We start from the raw sequence: 14,265 nt of genomic DNA, 5'->3' as shown, positions 1-14,265 counted from the left end.
TAAGTTAGAACTTACACATTATCTCCATTTTCCAGATGAGAAAACAGAGGCTCAGGGAGGTCATAGGAGTTAAGTAGCAGAATCATCTGCTTACCATTTACTGACCTTCAGAGTGTGAAGCCTAGATCTGCCCTCCACCCCTGTGCTAACCGAGGTGTTCACTCATCGGCCCCTTGGATTTCCTAAGGACAGGGCAGCTCGGCGAGACTCTGGCTGCACCTGGCGCACGCAGACCTACTCGGAGTGTGGTGGGGGCGGGTCGAAGGGAGGGACACGGGCGCAGGCAGCATGGGTCTCACAGGTACGTTTATTCATGCCCAAGGGCAGCGGCACTGCTGCAAGTCAACCCGATGTCCCACGTTCCCACAACACAGCCAGACCGACGTCCCATCCAAGGAGAGCTTGTTAATGATGACCACGAGCAGGCTCAGGACTGGAAGCTTTTCAAAGAGAAGCACGACACAGATACAATTTAGGAGGAAAGAAACAAGCAGACTGTGGTTCATTATATAGGTATGTACTGACAAGCCAGAAGATGCAAAGGACAACTTTCAACATGATGGAGCACATGGAGGGTTATTTCTATACGGATGTACATGGAGGGTCTGTGGAATCAACGGGGGCATGCAGCTCACGTGCAGGCGCAAAGAGCAAGCGGCATGGAAATGTCTTCTCCCCAAGGTCAAGGGCCAGTCCTAAGTTTGCACAGGAATCAGATGCCTAGAGTTTCACTGTCCTTTGGAAGCGAAGTGAAGGAACGCCCAGCACTAGGGCACAAATTTATGTGGTTCTTGCTTTCAAAACACGCTCTACAGGGCAGCCCACTGGCACAGCTAACTCCTCCTGCCTACTGGTGACACCAGCTAGCTCCGATCAGTTCATTTCACTCCTGGAAGCTGTACTTGGCCCAAGGGGTGAGCAACGGTTTTTAACACACAGACTGTAGGGGGCGGAACTTCAGAGTCCGCTTCCAGCAGGCCAGCGCTCTCCAAGTTCTGAAGTGCTTCTACTGCCTCTGCGTGCTTAGTGAACCACGCAGCAGCTTCAATTCACAACAGGGATATACCTTGTCCCAAAAAGGTACGATGGGGTTTTTTCATTCCCCATCCATTTTAAGAAGCAGAAATCTTACCTTTCAAGGCTTTACTTCTTTTATCTAAAATAAATGGAAAGAAAAATTGGTCATGTCAATGCTTTACAAAAATGCCTTTAGTCGACTCACTGTCGAAATCATCATTTGGCTGAAAAGTTCAGAGCTTAGGCAAAGCTATTAAATGAAGCTTTCAGAAAATAGGAATTCCTATAGTGTCTCAAAGCCAAGAAGTGGTAAAAATTCTACCACAGATGTTCTCTCAACAGTTAAATAGCCCTTCAGAATCTGCAGGACTCTTCACTCTCTACCAGATCCTAACCTCCAGTCTTGCAGTTTAAAGTTTCTCCTTTCTTTCCTCTTTTTAACCAATCGCTCATTCATACACAGTTGGGCCTCATCTCTGCTTCACTGAGAACCAAATGGTTACTCTGCCCCTATTTTTATTAAGAAAATATTTAAACATTCAGATCAATGGAAAAGGTACAGTAATACACTGCATACCATGACACTTCATCCCTAAATATTTTAACCTGCATCTCTGAAAACAGGATATCTCCTATGCATTCTAAATACCATTGCCACACCTAAGAAAATTAACAATTCCGATATCAAGGTCTTGTTCAAATTTCTTATCGCTGACATAGCTCTTACACTCCCCACATTTTAACAAAGGACCACCAGGGGTTCGGATGTTCACTCCTAGTTAAGAACCACAGTTTCTTTACAATATGAATTGTGATTCCTCTTGAAAGTAATTTTCTTCTTGACCTCCAATGAATCAAACACAAAGAAACTTACCAGCACTCCTGATTTTATAAACGATAAAAGCCATCAGCCCCATTCCTGCCCAAATCTCCTGGTAAACTTGGGTATAGTAGGGCTTCATGGGGACCCAAACATTCTTAATAAGGCTTTGAAGCATCTGAAAAGGAACACAGTGATAAATATTACCATGACTATTGTTTTAAACCTAACTGGTAAGAGGTTTCCATTTATTAAGTTTGACCCTATTTCCCAAACTATCCAACAGGGAGCAGCCCCTATGCCAGACCTGCTACCCGAAGCCATTCCAACATCTACATGGGGACTCCTGCTCTCAACAGCTTTCCAAGCTCCACTCACCTCTCACCATCCCCTGACCTTGGCCATCCGGGCACTCCTCACTTCACATTCCTCCAGCCTCAGAGCTCTCCCAGCCCGTGCTGTCCCGCAGTGTCATCAATGGTCCCCCTCTCCGAAGGCTATCGTCCACGAATGCCCCCAAATTATGCCAAGAATTACACACTTTTGAAGAAACTAGCATACCTGCATCACCATGTTAAGAACTGTTGGCGTTCAAAGCTGGGAAAGAACATGGTCAAGGCATGGTGATTTCCCTGTGACACTAACACCCAGGCTTGGGCTCACGTTCATCAGCTGTATCTCAGTCCTTCTTTTGTTTTGTTTGCATCTCAGCTGTATTGAGGCATAACTGACATATAAAACTGTAAGTCATTTACGGTGTACACCATGGTGGTGACTTGATACATGTGCACGATGTGTAGGGACTTGCCCTGTCTAGGTGATTAACACATCCATCACCTCACTTTTTTTAGAGAGAACTTTCAGTTCTCTAAAGAGCCAGAGCATCTGGGAGAACAGTGTCCTTGGTAGAGGCAGCTCACGGGCCAAGACCCAAGGTCAGAACATGCTCGGAGTGGGAGGAACAGCGAGAAGGCCACTGTGGTCACTCAGATTCAAATCCTGGCTCTGTCACTTTCCAGCTAACTTAAACTGCCTCGGTTTCCTCATCTCTAAAACAGCACCCGCCTCAGAGGGCTGTTACGAAGATGGAGGAGTTGCTCTGTGCCAATTGCAGTATCTGCTGTCCTACAGCAAGTGCTTGTTACATGAAGTGTCATGGCTGGGCTAGTGGACAGAAGATGGCCAGGTCATACAGCGCCTTGCAGGCCACAGCAAAGAGCGCAGCTTTTATTCTCAGAATGTCATGCAAATTTAACAGCATTCACGAAGTGCTTTACTTGCTTATCTCCTGCACTACTTGGACATATCTGGCTGGACACAGTTGCCTGAGACCACACAGCTGAATCTGTAAGTCACCCAGCTGGATATGCTCCTCATTACTGAGAATCTGCTCTGAGGACTGGCTTCCAGCTCTTCCAAAGAGAGAACACACCCAGGCTGAGACCCAGGCCTGAAGGGTAGCCAGCCCCGAGTGACCCAGGAAGACGTGGCTGTGTCCTCCTCCTGGAACCCCTTGCAGACGTGTCTGCCCTCACACTTCCTGTCTTCAGGCAGTACCGGGATGCTCTGCCAGAGCATAACGTTCCAAGAAACCCACAGCCCTGCCCTGAAAAGGCAGACAAGAAGATCCAAACAGGATGTGGAGGAAGCCTCTAGAAGCCCTGGACAGGAGGAGTTCAGAGGCACTGAGCAAATTCCTCTCCTCCCTGTGCCCAGCACTGACTGGGAAGGAAGACCGATGGGGTCGGAAGCCTGCGAATCCTAGGTTCCTACACCAGTTCAGCCTGTTTTGCCCTCGATCCTGGCAATGTCTTGAAGCTGTCATTTCAGAGGTTTCCCTTTCTGTGAAACAGGGATAGCTCCACCTGCCCCACTGGGCTCTCAAAGTAAAGGACCCCAACCTACTGCCTGGTGTGGAATAAAAACTCAGTAAATGATCGCAGCAAGAGCAGAAAGAATTTCTGCAGATGCCCAGCTGACTACAACAGTACTAAGCTCCTGAGATTCTACGAGGAAGGCCTTAAGAAGCTGAGGGCAAGGCCCAGGTCAGGTAGGGGCCTTAGAGCAAGGCCAGAAGAGGATCTAGAAGGAAAAGAGCAAAGCAAACTAGGAGGGTGTAAAGGAGGTAAGAAGGGGCCAAAGAAACTTCTGTTATCTCCATATTTTGCTCGGGGCCCAGACCCCTGGTGTTGTCTCCTCACCTAGAATTACCCAAGAGTGCTTCAGGGTAGGTACACGGCAAATGCTTACTTCTCACCCCGCCTTTGGCCCAAGGCTGACATATCTGGCTGGACAAGCGACATGTTCCCAATGTTTACAAAATGAGGCCCCCTACTTTTTCTGCCTGAGTTCACTCTATCTAGCATCGTCTCCCAGCTGTATGAGTTTTATTAGTGCCCATTCCTTCAAAGACCCATCCTATTCAAAGGCCAAGTGGGTGTCGGTTGTGTCCGTTTAAGTCTGCAAAGTGGTTGGTATGTTACATTAACAGCAAACTATCACCTGACCTTACACTGGAAACAGGAAACTTCTGACCCGTTGAGCCTCAGACCGGGCTTCACAGGCTGAGGTCCGTACAATTGCAATAACCTCCGATCCCGTTTTGGTCCCCGTTTCCCCCTCTCCCAAAGCCCTGTCATACGTACAGTGTAGCTCCGAGAACAGTGTGCTTGCAAGGAAACTTGAGGTGTAAAGGAGAGAAGAGAGTAAACGTGGGGAAGGAGCTCTCGGCTTGGATCCTGACTCCATCACTAACCTGCCCTGTAAGCTCGGTTAGGTGGTTGAACCTCTCACGGCCAAAGGAAAAGGCGTAGCGCGGCCTCGACTAATAACAGCTAACCCCAGGACGACCTCCCTTTACAGTTTGGGGGACCCAAGTAAAAAGTGCGCGTGGGCAGGTAGAAGAGTTGGACCTCAAGGTCAGCGGGGATGGAGGTGTGGCCGCGGTGGGACCGGGGAGGCTCCCACCCGCTGCGGAGGCCACTCCGGGCCCCAGGTCCTCGCCGCCCGCGATCCGGCCCCTCACCGTACCGGCTACCCCGCGCCGAGCGCCGACCCCAGCCCCGCTCTCACCTCGGCGAAAGACTAGCGCCTCAGCCAGCCCCAACTCAAAGCTGACGACTCGGAAAGGTCACTGAGCGCGCAGGCGCCGCGCGGGGCCTGCCGGGAAGGCGGAAGGAGCGGCGTCGCCCTAGACCAGCGCGCCTCCGCCGGCCGCGCCTGCGCACCACAGCGCCCCCAGCGGCCGCCCGGGTTCGCCTGGAGGGTTGGGGGAGGGAACGTGTGTGTGTGTGTGTGTGTGTGTGTGTGTGTGTGTGTGTGTGTGTGTGTGTGTGTGTGTGTGTGTGTGTGTGTGTGTGTGTGTGTGTGTGTGTGTGTGTGTGTGTGTGTGTGTGTGTGTGTCAATCACGTGACTTAACCATTCGTATTTGCCTGGGAGTGGGACTTTCAGTGCTGAAACTGAGAAGGTCTTGGACAAAACCGACGAGTCGGTCTACCCGAAAAAGGGAATCTTTACTTGTGTTAAACGCAGAAAAGTTGCCTCTCCCGTCTCTGATTTTCTTGCCATCTCTGTGTTAACATGTTTCGCTCTGCATATTTTATGCATCAATTCTGTGCATCGTAATTCTACTAAACAGACAATCTAAAGACTCCACAGGGGTGCAAGACACTGGACCTAAAAGACGCAGGCTTTAAAAATAACCATGCTTGGGACCTCCTGGTGGTTCAGTGGGTAAGACTCTGTGCTCCCAATGCAGGGGGCCGAGGTTTGATCCCTGGTCCTGGAACTAGATCCCACGTGCATACCACAACCAAGAGTCCACATGCCACAACTAAGGGTTCGCATTGCCACAACTAAAAGATCCTGCATGCCGCAACTAAACATGCCACAACGAAGATCCCACAACTAAGACCCGTGCAGCCAAAATAAATAAATATTAAAAAATAAATAAAAATAACCATGCTTAATATGTGCAAGAAATTAAAAAACAAGACTGAAAATCTCAGCAGAAAACTGGAAACTGTAAAAAGTTAAACAAAAGAAAGCCACTTAGCTGACTTGAAAAAGAGTCCAATGGAAGTTGGACTGATTTAGCAACAGATTAGACAGTTGAAGAATTACTGAATTGGAGGCTGGGTTAGAAGAAACCATTCAGGAACACAGACAAAAGAGAAAGGAACAGCAAGAAAGTCTATCATAGGTGTAACTGGTGTCTTAGTATAACTGCCAATCTAGAATGCCACGCGTGAGGAAATTAGCATTCAGAACAGAAGGCAAAATGACATTTTGGGCCAACTAAGAACTGAGGGAATAATCACCAGTAGGCCTGCAGATTAAAAAAAAAAAATCAACATTCATTATTCACGCAGAAGGAAAGTGAGCTCAGAAGGAAGGATGGGGAGGGTGAAAGGAAGAGCAACAGACTTGGTCCTACTTCGAAGTGAAAGCTTAGGATCAAATGAAGCTGCATGCAAAACTTGGAAAACTTAGGGTAGTGATGCTCAAAGTGTGGTCTCGGGGTACCCAAGGCCCCCGAGGGCCGAAACTATTGTTTGTAATAATGGTAAGATGTTACTCGTCTTTTTCACTAGAGTTCTCTCACAAGTGTATGGTGGAGTTTCCCAGAGGCTGTGTGGCTTGTGATGCCACAACAGAATGAGTACAAAAACAGGAGAATCCAGCTATCTTCCATTACGGCAGACATTAAGAGGTCTGTGAAAATGTAAGCGTCTTTTACTCTTCTCAAACACCAAAATTTGGGGGTAAATATAGTGACTTTTCATAATGATTCCCTTTAACATCAACTGGTCTTATTGTCATCATTTTAAAATGAATTTAAGAAGTAAATAAAACATTTCTCAGTTGTAATCCCTAAATAAAGCAGATAGAACCCATGTAAACAAAAGCTATGTAGGGTCTTCAACAATTTTTTTCTTCAACAATTTTTTTTTTTTTTTTTTTTTTTTTTGCGGTACGCGGGCTTCTCCCTGCTGTGGCCTCTCCCGTTTCGGAGCACAGGCTCTGGATGCGCAGGCTCAGCGGCCATGGCTCACGGGCCCAGCCGCTCCGTGGCATGTGGGATCTTCCCGGACCGGGGCACGAACCCATGTCCCCTGCATCGGCAGGCGGACTCTCAACCACTGCGCCACCAGGGAAGCCCTCTTCAACAATTTTTAAGCATGTAAGTGGGTCCTGAGACAAGGACAAGGTTTGAGAAACACTGTCTTAGAAAAAGAATGTTTTAGACTTATAATGAGCTAGAAAACCGCAGAGGACAATAAGCACTGAGGAAGAACTTAAGGAAGAGCATCATCATTGTAAAGCTAGTTCAAGACAAATCTTTTAAACTTCAAACTCGACTTGAGAGCAACAGAATTTTAATGTCCTCAGTTGTTAATCTAACGTAGCCCATGAAAAACACATGTTCAAAGAAAACAATGTTTAAAGAAAGGGTCATCCCAGCAGATTAATTCAAAATGCAAAATGCTGTATTTTGTGGCTGGGAAGGTCACTGAAGATATGAAGGTATTTTGGGCAAAGCTCCTCCCACTTCACAGCATCAACATCACTTGGAATTGCTCTCAGCTGTTTTCCCTTTGGGCCTGCAGCTCCAACTGCTCTGGGGTTGCAAGTATGTGAAACTTCCACCAAGGCCTGCTCCGTGGCCTTCCCCTTTGCTCTGGCCTAGATGTCTACATGCCTATACGGAACTATGAAGCTGCCTCTTTTTAACTCTGGACTTTGGGCAGGAATGCCAGATGAGCTGGGCTAGATGACTAAAGAGAACCAAGAACTACTCATGAAATGAAGGGGCTCAAAGCCATTTACTCTGTCACGACACCGAATGTTAACCAGTGTTTCGTCTGGAAAGTGGCAGTTAAATGACAACACATTTCAAAACTGAAGAAGCATCAAGACGGTGTCCTTCAACTGCAGTTAAAAACTCAAACCTCAGGAGGACCGAAGGAGGTAGTAAGCCAAAAGGATCAACGAACAGAAAAAGCCCTTCAGAAAACATCTGCGTGAAAGGCACTTTCTTCAGAAAAAGAGCAACTTCCACTTAGAAACACACTCACTGTAACATCAACAAAGGAAGGTAGTGTGGGAACAGTAACGTACTAGGAAACACAAATGGGATTGGCAGAGTTGTTTGAAGTGGTTTTGGCCTATCTTGTGAAATTCAGAACATGTGCTAGCCTTCACAAAATGGATGAAGTTGCAGTATTTTCCAACCAATGCTGAATGACATACTGAGAGTCTAAATGACTTTATGATCACATTTTCTTACTTATTGAAAAATATGTTCTTTTTTCCTTGCCAAAAAATGTGCGTGTGAGGGGGACTTTTGAAGCCTGTACTATTTGGAACAGTCAAAATGCGAGGCCCAAAGCTCGTAATACATTAGTGGTGTGGCCAAGATAGGGCCTGGGGCTTCTAGCTCAGTACCATGCTGGGTTTGTTTTTTGTAAGAAACCAATAGCTCAACCCGGCCTAGTCTGACTTCTCTCTGCACTGTTCTCAGGCTGACCTCCTATCTGCCACTCTTTGGGCATTTTCCAGTGTTTGTTTAACTGATTGGCCCTCACACTGTTGACCAGTGCCATGCTCTGGATTCCTCCCACCTATTTCTTCACAGGGCTCTTTCCTGTGAGCCCACACTGCACTGGGCACTGACGGTGTGAAGGTGGCCAGGCAGTAACGTCACTCTTCTGATTCTCCCTGTTGCCTTTCTTCCTTTGTATATCTTTACTGGATTCTTCCTCTCTGACCCTTCTTTCAGGCTGCTTCCTAGTTTCTGTCTACTTTCACTCGCTCTGGCCTGGACCATTTCAGCTGCTCCCAGGGTGGTTTTAACCACCATCCATTTGCTGACGACTTCCAAATGCGAACCTCTAACCACCTGTTTCTGTCTAGCTGTGGGGAGGACACCGCCCCTGACACGCGGATTTAGGAAAGAAGGAAGGAAGGAAGATGAACTCAGTTTAGTCAAGATCTCGCCCCACTGAACTTCTTGCAGATCCTCAATTCAGCCAGCAGGGCCACCTGCCTTCAGGCCTTCATCAGCGGACTACCTCCCCCTCCGAGTCCTCTTTCGCCGGGCTCGTTCCTGGTTCTTCTTCAGGTTTCCACTTAGATGTCATTTTCTCCAAGAACCCTTCCCCGACTTCCTTGCTCCCTTCCCCAACTTAGGTGCAAGGTGTCCCAGGTTAGCAGGCTCTGGTTTGCCTTCCATCTTCTCCATGCTGAGGTCTATTACCACGACCCTGCACTGGGCCAGGCGCACAGCTGGTGCTCAATAAACGTCTGTCCCGTGTTGGCCCAGAGCACCCACCAAGCCTCAGATGGAGTAGCCCTCAAAGCGGGAGATTGGAGAGAAACTGGAGGCCTTGTTCTTGCACATCCCGGGTTCGCTGATGCTGGGCCGCGCCCCCAGACGGCCGAGGGGCCCTGAGGGACTCGTTTTGCCAACTTCGGTACCTGGTGGCCGACCCCCAGCGACCGGACTTCGGCGTCGCTGACCGGCAAGCGCTTCCGGCAGGCTTCACACGGCGTAGCAGGGCGGGGCGGGGCCGGTGGCACAAGGTCAGGGTGGCGCGTGGGGCGCGTGGCGCGTGTGGGGCGCTCTGATTGGAGGGCTTGCGGCGGGGCGGGGTCGCGGGCCTGCCGACGCTGCGTCGTGCGGGCGCTGCGTCGTGCGGGCGCTGCGTCGTGGTGCGACGTGTTCCCGCTTCTCTGACCCGAGGTTGAAGAGGTGCGGACGCCGGCCTGTGAGCATGCTGCGCAAGCTCACCCTCGACCAGATCAATGACTGGTTCACCATCGGCAAGATGGTGACCGATGTGGAGCTGCTGGGCTCGCCGCCCGCCCTCCCGGCCGAGGTGGCCCGGGATGAGGTGCAGCGCAGGGACGTGGGCCATGAGGCCCAGGCCCAGGCCAGGCTGCTGCCGCCCGGGAGGTAAGGAGGCTGGGGGGGACAGACGGGGGCGGGCGCAGGTGCGGGCCTGGGCAACGAGGACCTAGGCCTCCCCGACCCCGCATGACCATGTCGCTGGCCTCGGCCGCTCTGGTGAGATGTCTGGCCGTCCCAGAGTGAGCTGGCCACCAAGCAAGCCCCACCCCGTGGCCTGGGCCAGGTGAACTTCTCCCTACCAGAAGTGGAGCCGCTCCAGAGTTTGGTTCAGTTTAAAAACTTTTTATTCGTAGGCTTTATTTATTTACTTTTTAGAGCAATTTAAGTTTATGGAGAAATTGAACAGAAAGTAGAGCCCCATGTACCTCCTGCTCCCCGAACAGTTTCTCTCATTGTCAGCATCTAGCTTTACTGTGGTATGTTTATTATTATTAGCTAAATCCGTCGATAAGACGAGGGTTCATCCTTTTTTTTTTCTTGCTGTACACGGGCCTCTCACTGCTGCGGCCCCTCCCGCCGCGGAGCACAGGCTCCGGACGCGCAGGCTCAGCGGCTATGGCTCACGGGCCCAGCCGCTCCGTGGCACGTGGGACCCTCCCGGACCGGGGCACGAACCCATGTCCCCCGCATCGGCAGGCGGACTCTCAACCACTGCGCCACCACGGAAGCCCTCCTCCATGTGTTTCTAGGGCTTGGTAGGTCATTTTTTTTTAGTGCTGAATAATATTCCATTGTCTGGATGCACCACGGCCCGATCACCACTGAAGAATATCTCGGTGGCTTCCAAGTTTTGGCAGTTATAAATAAAGCTGCTGTAGACGTTCTTGCGCAGGTTTTTGTGGGCTCAGAAGTTTCGGCGCATTTGGGTAAATACCAAGGAGCACTAATGCTGGATCTTTGTTCAGTTTTATTAGTGCTTCTCCTCCCATTATTCCTTGACTTGGGTGCTGTCGGTTAATCTGTTCACATGATTTTAGTGGAAATAAGGCAAGAGGATGCCTATATTTGTAGGAGACCTAGACCTGGTGAGTAGAAACACCTGCTCCCTCTTTAAAGAAGGTCAGTGTGGAAGTATCCCCTGCTTGGGGTATCTGCATCACTGCTTGGCCTCTTCCCCCCGAGTTCAACACCCTTTACCGTTGAGAGGGTGGTTTTGATTTTAATTTTTTTTAAGTTACCATTGTGCATTGCCCCCAGCCTTCACCCCCATTTGATCTAGTGGATGGACTCAAGAGTCTGAGTCAAGGTCTCATGGGTTGTTTCGAGCCTTTGTAAAGTCAAGTGCAACTTGGGATCGTTGGTAACTTTGTTTCTTGGAGGCAGGGAGGGGACAGAGGGACTCTGGTACAGCTTTAGAGTGGCTGTTTTGTTTACGTTTTCACACACTTTGTTTCCTTTGATTACTCTGGCGAATGATCCCTTAGATCCGCCCCCTGCCCCCACTCCCCTGCTTGCTCCCTAGACTTAATGGGCAGAACAGTATTGCTTTTAAATGACTCACTGTGGTACTGAAGTAAGCTATTATTGACCTTGTCAGAAACGACAAGCATGGATTTAAATGTCCTTTTAACTTCCTGGACCCTTAATGCTCATCTAATGCCAGAGTCTCTAGCAAAGAGTAGGCACTCAGTTAAATATAGCTATATTATTTAACCCTCAGAACAACCCCTTGAGGTTGCTGGCATTACCTTGATTTTATAGATGAGGAAACACACTTGGGTGGTAAAGTGACTTGCCTGGTTTCCAGGAATAAATGGTCAAGGTAGGTAGAATGACTTCCTCCCCCATCCCCAAAAGATATCCACTGGAACCTGTGAGCATTTTATGTAACGTGGCAAAAGGGATTTTGCAGATGTAATTAAGGTTACAGATCCTAAAATAGGGAGATTACCAGGATTATCTAATCAAATGAGCTCTTAAAAGCAGAGACCTTTTCTGGGTAGAGTCAGGGATTTGAAACTTGAGAGGGACTTGACTGGTCATTGTTAGAGGGGCCACATGGAAAGCTTGAGAAGGAATGTGGGCAGCTAAGAGCAAAGACTGGATCCTGGCTGACAGCCAGCAAGGAAATGGGGACCTCAGTTCTACAGCTTCAAGGAACTGAATTTGGCCAACGACCTGAATGAGCCTCCAGCTTAGGGAATGCAGCCCTGCCAGCACCTTGATTTTGGCCTTGTGGGACCCTAGACAGAGGACCCAGTTGGTCCACCTGGACTTGTGATTTACAGAAACTGAGAGATAATGAATTTGTGTTGTTTTAATCTGCTGAACTTGTGGTGACCTGTGGCAGCAGCAGGAGACTAATACAGTGGTAGAGCCGGGATGCAGACTTAGATAAGCTGACCGTGAAGCTGTGGCAGCTCCAGTGCCTGGCAGACAACGGCTGCTCAGAGGCTTGTTGAATGATGTCTTCCCAGTGAAGGAGAGTTTTTTTAAAAAATAAATTTATTTATTTAATTAATTTATTTTTGGCTGCGTTGGGTCCTCATTGCTACATGTGGGCTGCTCTAGTTGCGGCGAATGGGGGCTACTCTTCATTGCAGTGCGCAGGCTTCTCATCGCGGTGGCTTTTCTTGTTGCGGAGCATGGGCTCTAGGTGCGTGGGCTTCAGTAGTTGTGGCACGTGGGCTCAGTAGTTGTGGCTCGCGGGCTCTAGAGCGCAGGCTCAGTAGTTGTGGCGCAACGGGCTTAGTTGCTCTGCGGCATGTGGGATCTTCCTGGACCAGGGCTCAAACCTGTGTCCCCTGCATTGGCAGGCGGATTCTTAACCACTGTGCCACCAGGGAAGCCCTGAAGGAGAGTTTTGATGTTGGTGAGAAAACATTCAATGTAGGGGAAGGCAGACTTTATAGGTATACGGTATCGCATAGTGAAAAGGTATTTGAGAGGGACAGTCACTCAGGTGGGAAGATTAGCTTGCGTTGAGTCCCCGGAGTCCAGTCTGTGGGTGCTGTTAAATCAGCTTAATGAGTCATATGAGTTGTGAACAAAAAAAGAGCAATAGAAAATACCAGACTGTATCATGGTAGTTCAAATAAGAATTGCTCTGTGAGATGGACCTGTGTCTGTGTGGTGAGTACAGAGTCACAGTGTGAGTTTCTTTCTGAAAGAAAACCCTGCTTGAGTTCCTGTGGTGAGAAGTGAGCCAGGACCAGGAGTTGGGAAGGGTGGTAAAGTGAGTAGGGGTAGTTGAATGGTTTGCAAATGATATATTCAGTGATCCTATGAATTTCCTTCCGTCTTGTTTTCCACATGTTATTGTATTTTCGCTCCTTTGTGCTGATTGTGGGATATACTTTCCCTTTTTTCTTTTTCTTTTGGCTGTGCTGGGTGTTCGTTGCAGGCTTCTCTCTAGTTGTGGTGCGCGGGTTTCGTTGCCCTGCAGCATGTGGGATCTTATTTTCCCGACCAGGGATTGAACCCGTGTCCCCTGCATTGGAAGGCAGATTCTTAATCACTGCACCACCAGGGAAGTCCTGGGGTGTGCTTGCTTTTATTTTTACATTCCTGTTTCTTCACCTTGGCATATGAAAAAGAGAAACTTAGTGGCTGTGTTAGGCCGTTGTGTTTTCCTCCAGGGTTGTCTGTGCCAGCTTTCCTTCGGAATGCAGGGCATGGTCCTCAGATTGTGGCTGGCAGCCTCGCTGCACTCCCATTGCCCTTCTGCCCAGTGTTGCCTTCTTTGTGTTTGGACTTCCCTCTGTCTTCCTAACTCACGCGAACTCCTGGGCTCATGACGGTCTTGCTTAATTCTCGCTTTGACATCTTTGACTCTCCAGTACCTTAAAATGTACTTTGTCACAGTGAAACTCCACTGCAGAAAGCTTTCAAATCGCTTTTCAAAAGCATCTGGTGATGCTGTTACCCAGTTTCCTTTTTTGTTAATCTCACGTTTCCTTCTTGAAATGTCTTACTATAAGCTGAATGCCTACTGCGTTGGGCATTGTGTCAGGTGACGCAGGCAGTGCAAGCAATCTCTTTCTGACAGACGAGGCAAGTCCCGTCTTACAGCTGAGGAAGTCAAGGGTCAGGTAAGTTGAGAAACTTATCCCAGCCCATGTATCTGTTATGTTGTACAATGGGTGTATTTGACTCCAAAGCATGTGACTTTTTTCCTTTTTGCCTTGTCTTTCAGTATTTAGGCCTTCCCTAGATGGTAGTATTTGCTTGTGTTACTGTTCTCTGTTCACCCACAAAAGTCCATGTTTTTTAAAAACCTTTGTCTGTTTAACAGATTTAGTCTATTAGGTAATTTTCCCGTTAATTGAAAAACTATTTGTCTATTCTGTATCTACCACGTGCAGCTGGAGTAGAGGGATTGAGAGGGAGGGAGGACATGAAGTCAGAGAGGCAGCAGGGTGCCAGGTCAGGAGTTCCTTGTTCAGTCTCAGTGAGCAGCCTGCTGCTTCATCTTTGACATCGGGGAGCCCACTGGAGGGCGCTTGGAGATTTTGGGCATAGCTGCCGCGTGTGGTCTCCGCTCTAACAGGGTCACTGCCAGTTGAATGAATGAAG

The 14,265-nt window shown here is 48.9% G+C and overlaps 2 protein-coding genes across 4 annotated transcripts in view; one reads left to right on the top strand and one right to left on the bottom strand.

The window, feature by feature from the left end:
- Positions 1-288: 288 nt before the first annotated feature.
- On the bottom strand, positions 289-5,066 carry ATP5MJ (ATP synthase membrane subunit j). 2 transcript variants are annotated; one of them, XM_067716207.1, is made up of 5 exons: positions 4,910-5,042; positions 2,399-2,564; positions 1,892-2,015; positions 1,133-1,156; positions 289-440 (listed from the first exon to the last, which is right to left on the bottom strand). In XM_067716207.1, the coding sequence occupies exons 2-5, from the start codon at positions 2,408-2,410 to the stop codon at positions 406-408; spliced, it is 195 nt and encodes a 64-aa protein (XP_067572308.1). In that variant the 5' UTR covers positions 2,411-2,564; positions 4,910-5,042; the 3' UTR covers positions 289-405. The 2 variants fall into 2 exon arrangements, with proteins under 2 accessions (XP_067572308.1, XP_067572391.1); XM_067716290.1 differs by lacking the exon at positions 2,399-2,564 and having other exon boundaries at positions 4,910-5,066.
- Positions 5,067-9,613: 4,547 nt separating this feature from the next.
- The window catches only part of TDRD9 (tudor domain containing 9), a 107,249-nt gene continuing 102,597 nt past the window's right edge, over positions 9,614-14,265 (top strand). The window contains exons 1-2 of one of the 2 annotated variants that reach the window (XM_067732488.1): positions 9,614-9,735; positions 14,093-14,140. In XM_067732488.1, coding sequence (XP_067588589.1) covers positions 9,614-9,735; positions 14,093-14,140 — 170 coding nt within the window. Of the gene's footprint in view, positions 9,749-13,766; positions 13,777-14,092; positions 14,141-14,265 lie in introns of both variants that reach the window. The other variant, XM_067732578.1, reaches the window with a different exon arrangement.

The sequence above is a fragment of the Pseudorca crassidens genome, chromosome 1 (assembly GCF_039906515.1).
Source record: "Pseudorca crassidens isolate mPseCra1 chromosome 1, mPseCra1.hap1, whole genome shotgun sequence".
NCBI lineage: Eukaryota > Metazoa > Chordata > Mammalia > Artiodactyla > Delphinidae > Pseudorca > Pseudorca crassidens.
This window is presented reverse-complemented; position numbering and strand designations above follow the sequence as displayed.